The sequence below is a fragment of the Ammospiza caudacuta genome, chromosome 16 (genome assembly GCF_027887145.1).
Source record: "Ammospiza caudacuta isolate bAmmCau1 chromosome 16, bAmmCau1.pri, whole genome shotgun sequence".
Taxonomy (NCBI): domain Eukaryota; kingdom Metazoa; phylum Chordata; class Aves; order Passeriformes; family Passerellidae; genus Ammospiza; species Ammospiza caudacuta.
Genome location: NC_080608.1, coordinates 4,778,953 through 4,793,914, shown reverse-complemented (window position 1 = coordinate 4,793,914; position 14,962 = coordinate 4,778,953). Strand labels below are relative to the sequence as shown.

At 47.6% G+C, this 14,962-nt stretch overlaps 2 protein-coding genes across 2 annotated transcripts in view; both read left to right on the top strand.

The window, feature by feature from the left end:
- The window catches only part of WWC1 (WW and C2 domain containing 1), a 66,879-nt gene extending 65,586 nt beyond the window's left edge, over positions 1-1,293 (top strand). Inside the window, exons 22-23 of the mRNA XM_058815168.1 lie at positions 12-133; positions 610-1,293. Of these exons, the coding sequence (XP_058671151.1) occupies positions 12-133; positions 610-676 (189 nt within the window). The 3' untranslated portion in view covers positions 677-1,293. The remainder of the gene's footprint in view (positions 1-11; positions 134-609) is intronic.
- A 1,679-nt stretch (positions 1,294-2,972) lies between these two features.
- RARS1 (arginyl-tRNA synthetase 1) overlaps positions 2,973-14,962 on the top strand; it is a 16,474-nt gene continuing 4,484 nt past the window's right edge. Inside the window, exons 1-8 of the mRNA XM_058815134.1 lie at positions 2,973-3,031; positions 8,034-8,168; positions 8,657-8,845; positions 12,016-12,127; positions 13,121-13,221; positions 13,633-13,754; positions 14,108-14,228; positions 14,507-14,636. Coding sequence (XP_058671117.1) covers positions 2,987-3,031; positions 8,034-8,168; positions 8,657-8,845; positions 12,016-12,127; positions 13,121-13,221; positions 13,633-13,754; positions 14,108-14,228; positions 14,507-14,636 — 955 coding nt within the window. The 5' untranslated portion in view covers positions 2,973-2,986. The remainder of the gene's footprint in view (positions 3,032-8,033; positions 8,169-8,656; positions 8,846-12,015; positions 12,128-13,120; positions 13,222-13,632; positions 13,755-14,107; positions 14,229-14,506; positions 14,637-14,962) is intronic.

Sequence of the window (14,962 nt, the reverse complement as noted above, 5' to 3'; positions counted from 1 at the left end):
TATTCACTTAGGTGCAAAATCCAGAGCACAAGTGTGAGCTCAAGGCTGATAAAATGATGAGAGCTGCTGCCAAGGATGTGCACAGGCTGCGAGGGCAGAGTCGAAAGGAGCCTCTGGAAGTGCAGTCATTCAGGTAATCCTAGGTAAAGGGGAGGAAAAATTGACTACTACCATGATTTCTCTGTGGGTGACTGAGATGCTGATGAGGAAGACTGATCTCTGCAGAAGCAGTTAACTGTTGTGCTTAAATAAGAGCTTCTGTATTTTCATATCCAAGTATAAGGTGTGACTCGGTGGAATTAGTTGCAGCACTGCACATGATCAAGGCAAGCAGCATCCTCCAAGTCATTCCCTACCTGGCAACAAATTCTGTAACACACAAGCAGCCCTTTGCTTCCCTAAGTAACAGACCCAGAAAAGAAAAAGCCCTGAAATGGCTTTTGGTAAGGTCAGCATTGTGGCTTTAACTCATCTGATAAGTAAATAAAAGGTGTAGGTTGTGAGAGGATGTACATCTGCTCCCTATGGGGACAGCTGGTGGGGTAAATTCTCCTGTGGACATTTCTGGCAGAATTTCTGTTGCATTAACAACTGATCATCTTCTTTCAGAGAGAAAATGGCATTTTTCACACGGCCAAGAATAAACATCCCAACGCTCTCTGCGGACGATGTGTGATCACCATAAAGTATTTGCTTTCTGGACAATTCTACAAATGCAGATTGGGTTTTGAAGTTATTTATGTGGTATTATGAAGGTACCAAGGCATTTGTATATTAGAGCTTTTGTCAGTATGTGGATGTTTTGAAGATTTTTAGGTTAAAGTTATATCATCACAGAAACCAGCATTAAAGTGACAAGATTGTATAGTTTGTATATTTAGGAATGTATTTTTGGGAAATAGAATTTTAAATAAGAACAAAATGCAGCGTAAGGTGCTGTTATTCTTAAATAATGCTGTTTAGACTTTTTGTACAGCTCTACCTTTTAGAGGTTTTACTGCAATAAAATAAATTTGAAGGAACCTCACCCCTACCTTCTATGATGTTCTGCATCGGACTCTCCTCTGAGTGATGTATTTTGTACCCTGTGGGGAATGCGGGGAGCCAGCGGGACTCCCAAGTGCTGTGAACGAATTCTCTGTGAGCTGTGAAGCATTTTGTGTTTCCTGCCAGGTCATAAAAGTAGGTGTGAAGTTCAGAATACTTGCACTTTTAACGTTTGTACTACAGCTCATGTCTGTAATGGGTCTGTTAAGGTAACGTGGGGAGCCCATTGAAACCACTGCTGTGGGAGGAGGGCTGCAGGTTTAAAGTCCATTTTAGGTTTTTCCAATAAAGTGACCTTTCTGGACAAACCTGCCTTCTTGTTTTTTGTCTTGAGTGAATCTTCTCATCCCCTGGCACCTAAACTGGGGTTCTCTTGTGTTGCCAGCTGGAAGCATATAGCTTTTCACATCTTGTCACAGGAGATGCTGTAATGGACACATTTCATATAATCATGGAATGTCCTGAGCTGGAAGGGACACGCAGGGATCATCTAGCCCTATCCCTGCACAGACACCCCAGCAATCCCCCCTGGGCCGTTCCCTGGGAGCCTGGGCAGTGCCAGCACCCTTTGGGGAACCAGAACCTTCCCTGATCTCCGGCCTCAACCTCCCGGACATAGTCCAGCCGTTCCCTTGGGAAATCGCTGGTTTTCCTCCCTGCTGGACATTCCCTGTGCCCATTCTGTACCCACCTGCTGGGGAGGGGACACTCAAAGTGCTGGGTGGTGACATGGAATGGGGAGGGTGTGGGGGTGCTCTTCCCTCTTTCCTTCTGCCTTCTTTTCTCTTTCCCTTTCCCGTTCCCTTTCCATTCCCCCTTTCCCTTTCCCGTTCCCTTTCCTGTTTGTGAAAAACGCCAATCACTTGTTTTTAAAATTTTAAAAGTTTAATAGTAATAAAATGGTTATAAAAATAGTAATACAATTAGAGTAACAATAATTTGGACAATTTGAATTAGGACAATATGAGACAATAGAGACAAAGAGTTATGGACGTCCAGGTACCTTTTTCTGGGCAGCACGAGCCCGAAAAAGACACCTGTGAACAAAGGATTAACCCTTAAAAACAACAGCACAGTCATACACCTCATACATGATGCATAAATTCCATTCAAATACAGGATTCTGTCTGGGCATCGCCAACTTCTTCCTCTGAATACTAACAGCGCCTTCGAGGCGGGAAAAAGTTAGTTTCTTCTGATAAGAGGGCAATAAATTCTCTTTCTCTGAAAGATTCAGGTGTCCTGTGGCTGCTATCTCACTGCGAGTCCTTTCTTTAAAAAAAGTATCCTACATAGAATCGTTTCTATTTTAACAATTTTTATAACCTAAAACTATATTTAACACAGTACTTAAGAGAATTAATCCAGCATTACTTAAAACACAACACATATAATATTCATTTTAATATTTGCGAAAAGCCAATCATAAAATGCATGCGTTTTTCACACCGTTCCCGTTCCCCTCACGCCGCAGGTGTCCAGGCCGCCCCCGTTCCCAGGGCAGCCGCGCCGTGCCGTGCTGTGCCGTGCCGGGCCGTGCTGTGCCGTGCCGGGCCGTGCCGTGCTGTGCCGTGCTGTGCCGTGCCGGGCCGTGCTGTGCCGTGCCGGGCCGTGCCGTGCCGTGCCGTGCTGTGCCGGGCCGGGCCGCGCCGCGCCGCGCCGTGCCGTGCTGTGCCGTGCCGGGCCGTGCCGGGCCGTGCCGTGCTGTGCCGTGCCGAGCCGTGCCGTGCCGTGCTGGGCCGTGCCGCGCCGTGCCGTGCCGTGCTGTGCTGTGCCGGGCCGTGCCGGGCCGTGCTGTGCCGTGCCGGGCCGGGCCGGGCCGTGCCGTGCTGCCCCTCCGGGTTCCTCCCCGCCGCCCGGGGGCGCTGCAGGCGCGGCCGCGGCGCTCCGGCCGCTTTCCGGTTCCCGCGTTGCCGGTCCCGGTTCCGGCCGCCCGAGGATGGAGGCGCGCGTGGCGCAGTCCGCGGCGAGGCTGGCGCGGCAGGTGCGGGGCCGGGCCGGGCCGGGCGGGACGGAACAGGACGGGACAGCCGGGCACGGCACCGCACGGACCGGGACAGCCCCGACCGGCACAGCCGCGGGGCACAGGTGGCGGGCGAGCCCCGGGAGCGCTCCCCGGTACCGAAGCCCGCGCAGTGCCGGCAGCCCCGGCGGGTGGGTGGGCACCGCGGGAGCGGGAGCTCTGTCTGGGAGGGGAACGCGGAGAGCGGGCAGGGCTGAGGGGCTTCCTGGGCTGCTCCCGTCGGTGCCGGGCTGAGGGCTGGGCTCCATTGCTGCCCTGTCTCACACCCAGGGCGGGATCGCGGCAGCGTTCCGAAAATGCTTCCAGAGCCGTCAGCAGAACCTGGTGTCACCGCCCCGGTGCCGTGTGTGCCGTGCTCTGGCCGGGCAGGGATCGCCCGGCGGGTCCCGGAGCCCTGGGCAGCCGGGGAGGGATGCGCCTCCTGTGTGCTGGCACGCTGGTGAACAGCTTTGCTGCAGCCACAAGGTGCTTAGGATTGGGAAAATGTGGTGACACCTCTGCCTTTTCAGTGACCGTAGTAATAGAAAATAGAACTGCCAGGTCTGTCCTGGTCAATGACCGGTACTGACAGTGGGTGCAGAGGCAGCTTCAGGAAAGCTGTGACTCCTCCAGGGTCACTTCTCCTGCCTTGGCCATTGCCTCAGGAGCATCCAGCTGAGAGCTCCTGGACTTTGGCCTTTGGGTTCTTGCCTGCCATACTTGTGTGCTCTTGAGCAACTTTGGAGTGTGCTTCCTGCTCACAAATATATGACAGGCAATGAGATCTTAAATCTGGCAGTTGAATCTCTGCAGCTCCTTGCCTTTGATTTTCCCTTTGTCCTTTGTTGCTGCTAGGAGAGGAAGGACATCTCAGGTATTCTGGCGAGGTGGTTCTCCCTTTGTTGTTGTCGCTGCTGTTTGATCAGCAGTCCCTAAGCAGGTTCCAGGCACTGGAAGCAGAGCAGGAGGGAGCAGGAGTGTTCGACTCCAGGAGGCCATGCAGAATTACTGAGCCTCACTCTGCCTGTCACTCCAAGCCACATGCTCCCTGTTTCCAGCTGCAGCATGCCCTGGAGCCTGTGGGGAGCCAGCCTGCAGGAAAATAACCCAACAAAGAGCAAGCAGTGTGTGCTCAGCCAGCTCAGCAGGGCTTGGCAGAGTAGGAGTAGAGATAAAATTGAGCAGGATGCAAGAAGGGGAAGGAAGAGAGGTGTTCTGCTCCCTTTGCCATGCTCTCTCAGGCCATTTTCTCTCCTTTATGATTTTTTCTTTTGCTGAGAAAAGTTGTATCATGTTAAAGCCCAGAGACAGAAGCCTGTGCAAGTTTCATGTTACCCACCTGCTAAAGTAGGGTTCTTGGAAGACAGTCTTATGTGCTAAGGAAAAATGTAAGGATGATTTTGGTCCTTTGAAAAAGCTGTAGTTTTTTTGTATTCACAGGTGAGGGGAAGATTTCTAGTACTGAGCTGAGCAAAGAGCCCTTGGAGATGTCAGCATGGCCTCATGTAATTCCCACAGCTCCTCATGAGGTGGTCATCAGGTATGACCCTTTACTGACAAGTTGTGCTAGAGAGTGCAGGTAGAATAAACCAGGAGGTGACACCTCCTGACCTGAACAGCAGCTTTTCCCTTCCTTTTCTCAGTCACACATCTTTTAGATCAGAGGTGTATTGGCATTGTCTCTCTTCCTCACTTGGATGGTACCATGAGAGAGGAGTTGTTACAAGGCTTAGCTGAAGTTTTGTAGAGTGGTTTGTTTTTTAGGAAGAATGTAGCATTCATATCCTTTCAATAACATGTAGCATTCACAGATCTTTGCTAGAGAATTAACTTTATCACAGGGTGCTGTGGTGAGAGGCATTTCTGGTGTAAACATCTGAAGACCTTTTTTCCAGGCAAGCTCAACAACATGGTTATGGGTGTAGGAGTCACAGACTCATGGCATACCTCAAGTTGGAAGAGACCCATGGATCATCAAGTCCACTTCCCCACTCCTCACAGGATTATCTAAAACTAAACCATATTGTTAAGAGCATATTCCAGATGCTCCTTGAACCTTGGCAGGTTTGGTGCCACAACCACTTCCCAGGAGAGGCTGTTTCAGTGCACCAGCACCCTCCCAGTGAGGAACCTTTCTGAACCAGTCTGAACTTCCCTTGACACAGCTGCATTCCATTTTCCTGTCTCCTGTCACTGCTCTCCGGAGAGAGGAGAGTGCTGAGTGGTGTTCCCAGAGCAGGGGTGCCCCCATTGCCAGTCTGGAGATGAAAGCTGTGCTCAGCTGTGTGGCTGTCCCAGCCCAGCTGCTGAGATCTCAGCCCCATCAGTTCTGGAAGCATTGCTGAGTTCAGGCTTTTCTGCTGGGTCCTTTTGAATGAAGACTTCATTTCATCATCTTTATAAGCTGTTGATGAGCACAATATAAGGGAGACTGAAATGGCAGCAGCAGCACTGGGGTAGGCAGCTTGGCCACCATGGTGAAACCTTTTGCTCTCAGTTCACGCTCAAGTAACAGCATAAGGACTCCTGATGGAAATTTCTGAAGAAGGGGAGCACTAAACAGGAGAGAAAAATGTGACAGTCTGGGCTTGGCCACATCTGAAATGGGGCCATCCTGAATGCCTCCAGGTGCCAGTGCTGGGAATTGGCTGGTTTGATGCAGTCATGGGAAAAAAGTAGATGAGACTTGCTGAACTGTGGCAGTATTTTAGAGTTTTTCATCTCCTGGCCAAATCCAAGTGATGACAGTCACCCTGTAAAGGAGCTCTTTGGGCCACATGTCTGCCCAGGGGTGGGTGATTCCTGGCACTGTGGTTCTGGCTTCTGACCCTGCACATGGATAAACCTCTTGCCTTGTCCTCACCTCTGGTGTAACAGGATGGAAAGAACATCTGGTGGGTTACTGGTCATGTCACCTCCTGTGAGTCCTCCCTTGGGTGGCCAGAGGTGTTTGTGATTATGTAGGAAAATCCAACTCAGATTCCTCTTTGGTAAAGCTTGTCAGTGGTACTGAAAAAACCCAGTTATAACTTGTGTGGAGTCTTCTAATGCAGGAGGAGCATTGTGAGCTGCTGGTTGGCTTGGACCTGCAGAGATTTTAGTTTCAAAAGCAGAATGTGATTTTCTGGTTCTGGAGAATGTTTGCCTTCGATGCAGAACTGTCCTTGGGGACCTGGAGCCCTGTCCTGAGGCTGGTGACTTCACTAGAGGGATGATAATATGTGTGGACACAGAATTTACAGATTATGTGATATTAGGGGCTGAAGATACCTTTGCACTTATGTTTAAAGCACATTCTAGGCTTGGGGGATGATTTATGTATGTCACTGTAATGGCACTGAAACTTAGAGTGACACAGCTGTAAAAACACAGTGAAATCTCCTGTGCTGATTTTTAACTTGAAGTATAGAAGATTTTACAAATGGGTCTATGTGAAATGCTACCAAATCAGGCAAGGAAGAAAAGTTGAAAATGAACAAATCTATTTGCTGTTGCTTATGGGGGAAAGTTTGTGTATTTATGTAAATGACAGAAAAATTGATTTTTGGGACACCTGCCTTGAGTTTTGTAAAGAAAAACTGAAATGGGACTATTTGAAGTGAGTTGCTTATAAGGTACAGCTGTGCTGTTCAGTGATTTTAGTTGTGTAAAGGCCAAACCAGAGGATTTGATATAGATTTGGGGTTTTTTTCTCAAAGTCCTGTTTCTTCACATCCAAACTACAGGAAGCAGCATTGTGTTCTCCTCTGTAGCAGAGGAGACCTTGAGGTTGTAACAGAAGTGTGCCATAAACTGAAGCACACCTGAAGACTGACCTCAAAGGTACTGATTTTCAGCTTGGCCCACAAATAGGCCAATCTTTAGATTGTTTTGCCTCAGCCTGGGTTTTTGAGCACGTGCAGTTACAGCAGCATTCCTGCGAGTTGTTGTTCAGGTGAATGTACAAGACCAAGAGATTCAATGGCCCAATTTTTTTCCTAATTAAATAGTCTGTTTGAAGAGCAGCAAAGTAAATGAGTCCTTTTTGATAAGGTTTGGTGGCCTGCAATAATAGCCTGAGCTGCTTCCTGCTGTGGAAATGCTGGCAGAGGAGAGCCTGGCTGAGGGAGCCAAGGGGGTGACAAGCCAGGGTGGGCAGTGCTCACTGCCCCTCCATAGCAGCACCAAGGCCCTCAAACCTTCAGGAGCCTCCAGCATTGTGTCAGAGCCAGCCTTGTGGCTCAGGGCACAAAGCCTGGTATGGGGAGGACAAGAGATGGACAACAGAGATGAAACTTCAGCTGTTTGGTTTCTCTAAGGTGTGGGGTGAGGAAGATTCCTGCTCCTTGCAGCAGCTTCAAACCTTTTTGCTGCTGACAGATTGTTCTGAGTTGGGGCTGTGACGTCTGGTGGGACACAGGGAAGTGTGTTTGGAGCATAGAGGCCCTCCTGAAATTCCCAAGTGCTCCTGAATGCCTTGTGTCAGTTTTAAGGGAGAAGACATACATTTCCTTCCTGGACAGGGCAGGAAAGGTTGTGTGGCCAGGTGGAAGTGGGTGCACCCTGCAGAAATGCCCCTGTGGAGCAGCACACTACTTTGGCATTCCTGTCTCTGGGTGGGGTTTGAGCTTGTCTTTCCTCCTTTGAAGCTGTGGCCTGTGAGATGGTGAAACAGGCTAAAGGGAATTTTGAGTCAAATAATTTGATATCTTTGTTAAAGCTGGAGAAAGTGCTTATTTGGGGACTATCTCATTAGCCTATCTTGTTGTCATTCTTGTACTTCTTTCTTGATATTTTCTCACTGCCTTTTTAAAGAGTATTTCAGAATCCTTGGTTTTTCACACAACTAGAAACAATCTTCAAATATTATTTGGAATTAATCACCTTACATGTCATTGCTGTTACCTTTCCAAGGCAAACTAGCACTGTGCCTGAGATCTTGCAGCTCCTCACCTCCTGTCCCCTCTCCAGGAATTACTGTGTGACAACTCAAATTTCTTTTCAGGAAAACGAGATCAAGTTGTTAAGTGCAGAAATTGAGCGTCTGAAGAACTTTGGGTGCTTGGGAGTCTCCCCGAGTTTGGAAGGGCTGCGAGACGAAAACGCAAAACTCAAGTACCGGCTAAACTTCCTAAAGAAGGTAAGGGAATCAAAAATCATTGCTGGACCTTGTGGGTTTTTTTGTTGTCATTAGGACAAGCTAAATAAGTGGTGATGTGTGACAGCATGCTGGCTCTGCATTCTGACACGTTAATTGGTGACACATCAGATATTTCTTGATTCTTTGAACAAGAATCTGTTTTATGGAAGATGTCAGTAGATCAGTAAGGCCACATGGTTATATCTTGGGCAGTTTTTGACCAGGTGGCCCAGCTGAGATCTGTCCCAGGCTCACTAGCACAGGTGTGAGAAGTAATGCAGCCCTGCAGTCAGGGGAAGGTTTGTGCTGGGAGGTTCAGCAGGAGAATAATGTGATTTTTATGTTGTATACATTGCTCCTGTGCCTAGAGGTGTCAGCCAAATCTGTCAGCTGTGCTTTGCCAGGCAGCCAAGGAGAAAAGTGGGATGTAACAGCTCCTCAGATGTTGGGAAATTAGCCTTCTGGATTTTGGTGGTTTTCTTTTTCAGAGCCTTCAAGAGGAAAGAAGTAAATCAACCAAAAGCATGATTAATATCAACAGCTGTCTCCAGGAGATCTTTGGAGCTGCCATTCAGGCTGCCTACCCAGACTTAGAAAACCCTCCTCTGGTGGTGACACCCAGTCAGCAGCCCAAATTTGGGGATTACCAGTGTAACAGTGCCATGGGCATATCACAGGTAAATGATGTAAACATTTTTAACAAAGAAGCCAAAATGGGGATGTTGTCTGTTGGAAGCTAAGGGATAGTACAGTGAGAGGTGCAATATGAGACTTGTTCTGGGCTGAGAATTGAGTGAGTATTGAATGGCATTTTAAAGGAAGCATTGGCCTTTACAGAGCTGGCCTTTAAACCTCTGTTCAGCTGCCTGGTATGAGGGAGTTAATGTGCGTGGCACAGAAAATCTGCTTGGTTCGTGGGATCTAAATCAAATCAGGATTTAAGTGCTGCATCGATTTACTAATGATGTGCAATTAACTACCAATTAGTGAGTTGTATGTTTGGAACTGAAAACAGCAAAACAATAAATCATGATTCTAGAGAATTGCAAAATCTTGAGAAACACCTGCATACCTCTAACTGCTCTTCTCTAGTGCCAGGAAAGTGTAATATATCCACATTTTTGTGTGCACATACCCCCTTCTCACAGGGCAGGTGACAAAAGGACATCTCCAGCTGCCCCTCTGGGCTCACACCTCCCATTGCTGTGGGTGCTGTGGTTTCCTCCTGCCCACAGACACACACAGCAGAGCAAAGGGGCCCAGGTGCTGCCCTGTGTGCTCTGTTGAGTTTGGATCCATGTGTCTTACATCCCTAAGTGCCCTCCCTGAGCTCCAGCCAGAAGGCTCTGGGCATTGTCAGGCCTGGGTGTGCTCAGGAAGTGCTTTCTCAGAGCCCAGCCAGGTGTGGATTGCTGTTCAGGCACTACCCTTCACACTCCTCTGGCTCAGTCCTTTATTTAGCATCTCTTGCTAATTCCCTGGGTACAGGCAGCTTGACCAAAGAGAACCTAAATAGAATCAGAGACACTTCAGCAGTTGCTCAGCCAGCTCAGTGGGCCGGGACTGTGCTGAAGTAAATCCAGGAGGTGTGGGAGAAAGAAGGTGTAGTGTGTTCTAACTTGGGTGCTGAAACACCCAAACTTTCAGTGCACTGATGCCTTTGGGTGACTAAGTAGACACTTTGTAATTACAGATCTTTTATTTGGCAATCTAAACAAAGCAACTCCTCTTTTTACACCTCCTGTTGTCAGTTAACCTTTATTAACCCATTAGACTGGCAGTTGTGACACTGAACTTGTCCTGCCACTGGTGGAGCTCTGCTGTCCCAAGTTGTCCCCGTGCAGTGAGCGTGGCTGGGGCAGCAGGGGCACCATACGTGCCAGGCAGCAGGCTCTGGGCTGCGGTGCCAGGCAGAACTGCCCTCCCAGGGCCCGTGTCTCCCCTCAGTCTCATTAGCATGTTGTCAGTGTGGTGCCACCCTGGGTGACTGCACTGCCACTTCCTGACCGCCGCCTTACCCCAATTAACTCGCGGTCGGGATGCTCGGGCAGCCCAGGCTTCCCAGCACGGCGTGGCTCACGTAACTGGGTGTCTGATCAGTCCCCTTCCAGCCAGGGCTCGAGTTCCAGGCTGTCAGCTGTGCTGGTGGAAAGAGTTCCTAGTGCTGGCCTTGGCTGAGGAGTTTGTTCCTGGGCAGGCAGGGGGTGCACGGGGCTGGGGCTGTGCTCACACAGGCAGTGTGTCAGCATGGCAGAGCCAGGGATGAGAGCAGCAGCTTGGGACTTTCTGTCAGCCTGTTTTAGGGGCTTGGCTGTGGTGCAGGTCTTCACAGGGTGTCCCCCAGGCAGAACACGGGTCAGGGTCACTGGGACTGCCAGCAGAGTGGGAAGTGCCCTGACTGGGGCAGCACTGGTACGTGCCAGGCAGCAGCCTCTCCCTGCAGGCTGCTGATGTGGAAAGGACCCTCACAAATGCCTGTTGTTTTCCTGGCAGCTCATTAGCATATTAATGCTTGGGACTTCAGCCAGGAGCTCCAACAGGAGTGTGGTAGCCATTTCTGGAATGGTTCACATAACGTGCCTGTAATCTGGTGTAACATGCCCATAAACTGGGTTTGCATTTATTTTTCCTGTAGTTTACACTTTGAGTAACACTAAAGCTACTGAGGTTTGTTTTTCTTGCCCTTTTTTAAGCCTTTACCGTCTTGTAAGGATCCTGTGTATGACAGGTTAAACAAAACTGAAACTTTAGTAGAAATACATTTTAAAGCAGACTGTAAATTAGCAAATTAGCAAATACAAGCAGTGAGTGTAAATTCTGAGTTGACAAAGAGCTCCATCATCTTTGTGGCCTCAGTGGGATTGTTTTCAAACACATCACAGTAATACCAGAAAATCGTGTGCTCAGAAACAAATACTTGTGTTAATTTTATACAAGTGTGAATGTAGTGTTTGGCATGGGATGGGTTGGGCTAGCTTACAGAATCCTCCTAAAGGGTGTTTATGTAAGATTTACAAAAAGCTATGTGAGAAGATGCTTTGGGAATGGACAGGGAAGTTGTGTAGTTGGACTAGGTGATCTTCAAAGGTCTGTTCCAACTCAAACCACTCTGATACTATCATTGTATGTAAACTTGTGTCCTGTTCTTTGAGTTCCTCACAGTGGGCTGCTCATGTCTCCAGGGGAAAAGGAAAACTACTTTAACAGCAGTTTTTCTGATGCTCTTTGAAGAAAATTGGGTAGTGCTGGGATTATCTTTGTTTGCTTGGGTTGTTGGATTTTGTTTATTTATTCACTTATTAATCTATTCACTTATTTATTTATTAAGCTTGAGACTAAGACAGGACTGAAGGCAGTTTGCTTTGGTTGTGTTTAATCATAAATAAACAGACCTGCTCTGAAACCACACTCAGCATCTGCTGGAGGCACAGTTCAGAACTTCAAATGTGAATGCTGGCAGAGCTGAGGACACCCATGAGACTGATCAACAGGATTGTGAAGCATTGAAGGACTGTGCCAGCTATGTTGCTTTTTAAAGGGTTTGTCCCTTTTTACTAGCTTAGAAAAACATAAATTTACCAAGGCACTTAGCAGGTTTTAGAAAAAAGGCTTGGAGATTTTCTTCTGACATAGAAAGAAGGAGGAGGTCTGAGCAGGAGGAGGTGAATGTTGGGTCCAGTCAGGTTTGTGCTGTGGAGAACCGATCTAATCTGTAAAACTGGCTAGAGATGTTTCTCTTTGTGTGCATCTCTGTATTATGAAGGACCATGAGGATGTTTCAGTGCTTCAGTATCTGTGATGTTTTGCTTAGAGGACTGAATTTTCCTTGATCTTTGTTGTGTTCCAGATACTGCTCAAAACCAGGGAACAGAAGGTTAGCCCACGAGAAATTGCAGAGAAAATAGTAAAAAACATTCCTGCCAATGAATGCATTGACAAGGTTGAAATTGCTGGTCCTGGTAAGATACTTTCATTTTACACGCTTTGTATGTCTTAAAGCAAAAAGGGCAGTTGTATTGTGAGAGGGAAGCTGAGTTGAATTCTAGTGTTTTGTGCTTTAAAACTGCAGTTTCACAGTGGATTAGCTTCTTCTGTCTTGGTGAGCTTTGTAGCACTCAGACTTGTGCAGCAGCAGAGAATCTACTTCTGTATTAAAATTGGCAGGTATGATGATGAGCCCTTTAATTAGCAATTTGTCCACTGATCCTTAAGGGAGCAGCTTTTCCTCTTTCAGTATTGGTGATGGGAAGAAAGCCACAGTCAGGAAATCACAGCAAAAATGGACAGCCCTTCTTGCTGTTGCTCGCATGGTGAGGAGACCTTGTCCTCTCAGAACTGAGAAGCTGGAGTAGCATGGAGGTTATTAATTACTGCATTTGTTTTGTCCCTGATACCCAGGGAAAAATAAAAGGACTCATATTCCTTAGGGCTTCAGCACAAACACAAAAATCCCCTGGCACAGCCCTTTTAGAGCTAGAGCTTGTTCATTGGCTCTGTGAAGCAGGAGAAGTAAGACAGTGTCATACCATGAACATGAATTATCCCAGATGAAACTATATGTTTTAGTATATTAATTTTTAATAAAATATAAAGCAGGATTTGGTTTTGCATTCTGGAAACCAAATGACTTATTTTCTCACAAAAAATAGTTTCTATAAATTGATTGTTGAGTGACAGTGTACAAAAGGAGTTATGTCAATGGTGTAGCTTGCAGCATCTGACTCCTGCAGTAAAGGCTGTAGTGATGTGAACAGGCTCTTCTAATCTGGGAACAGAAATTGTCTTCAAGTGACAGCTTTGTTGTCCTGTGACTGAAAAATGTTTTGTCAAGCTGACTTGATGTGCTCTTGTGCTTGATGCATGAAAACAGAAATCTGGGGGGGAAGGAAACAAAAAACAATCTGAGGCACTTCTGCAGCCCCAGCACTCACTGCTGGTTTTTTTCTGCAAAGGTTTTATCAATGTCCACTTGAGAAAGGATTTTGTGTCGAAGCAGCTGAGCAGTTTATTGATCAATGGAGTTCAACCACCAGCTATTGGCAAAAGGAAAAAGGTACAGCAGTAAGCACACAGCCACCTTGCTACAGTGGAGATGTTCTGGACTGCAGTGTCTTTTAAATTCCCCCCTGAAGGGATGTGCTGAGCAGATGTCCATGTCAGCAGGGTGTTAGAGCAGAGTATGTGGGATGTGGCAGAGGAACTGGGGGCCATGGGGTGGATCACCTGTAGTTGCTGTGGTCTCTGGTGGCTGAGGGATGGGGCTCCCTCAGGGTGGTGCCCAGGTCACTCTGGGAGTGATCCCTGACCCTCAGCTGTGCTGCACAATGCTCACTGTGATGTTCCTGCTGAGGGTCAGCAGGGGTGATTCTCCTTCCCACTGCTCCCCCTAACAAAACCCAGATCAAACACATGAAGGTGTGGGAATGGCCTTTCATTCCTGTGTTCCTTTGGTTCTGTGCCCAAGGTGGTGGTGGATTTTTCCTCCCCCAACATTGCAAAGGAGATGCACGTTGGGCACCTGCGCTCCACCATCATCGGGGAGAGCATGTGCCGCCTCTTCGAGTTCGTGGGCTATGATGTTCTCAGGTGAGGCTCTGCCTGGTGTGCTGGGCTTGCTGGGCTCTTTGTGCAGTCCTGTCTCTCTCTTCTGCTCTGTATTTGTCTTAGTTTATAAGCACATAGCAAATAACCCTTTATGGGTAGTTGATACTAAGCAGAGCAAGTGTAGCAGGGTGAGGAATCAAGGTGAGCAGCAGCTTCAGTGCAGTGGAACTGGGGAGCGTGCCTGGGCTGGGTTTCTGGTATTATGTTTGTTTGGGTTTCTGGTATTATGTTTGGCATTATGTGTGTTTCGTTTAGAATATATATTTTTAAAATGTGTGTATTTTAAAGCATATATTTAAGAGATTATTATTACTATCTTCTTCAATTGTTCCAAGGTTGAACCATTTAGGAGATTGGGGCACCCAGTTTGGAATGCTCATTGCTCACCTCCAGGACAAATTTCCAGATTACTTAAGTGTTTCTCCTCCCATTGGGGACCTCCAAGCTTTTTACAAGGTATGTGTAGCAAAGCAGATTGAGGAGCTTTACAAATTGCAGCATAGTTTTGGAGAAATTAAAGAATTAAGTCACTGTTAGTAGATTATTGTGCTAACCAGCCATGGGGTGATGAATTGTGGTATCTGGTATTGAACTGTCTGTGTGAGGCATGATCAAAGGCCTTTGTAAGCACACACACAGCCTTTCTGTCAGAGATGAGCATATTGGAGAGCCTGTTCTGTGTGGTGGTTTGTTTCAGGGCAGAAAGCAGTGCTTTTCCATGTGTTTCCCTGCAGGAATCCAAGCAGAGGTTTGACACAGAGGAGGAGTTTAAGAAGAGAGCTTACCAATGTGTGGTGCTGCTGCAGAGCAAAAACCCTGACTTCATTAAAGCCTGGAATCTCATCTGTGATGTGTCACGCAGAGGTGACTTCACACATCTGGAAATCATGTCTCAGCTGTACAGCAGTGTGGCTTTCCTCACTTTATGTCTGAGCACACCCTTCTGTTTTCCCTTGAAAATCACTGCCACACTGCTAAGAGCAGCTGAAAGCAAAAAGCCAGTACAACCAAAGTACTGGGCTGTCTTAAGTGGAGACTTGCAGCTAAATCTTTTTCTCTCCTGAGTCCTAGTCTGATGCCTTGACCAAGAAATGGATAATGCTTTTTTGGGTCTTGCTGTACCCACTGCTTCTGGTGGAACATGCCACTAGTTCTCACTATGTGCCTTTAATGTAAGTATTATGTTCTGT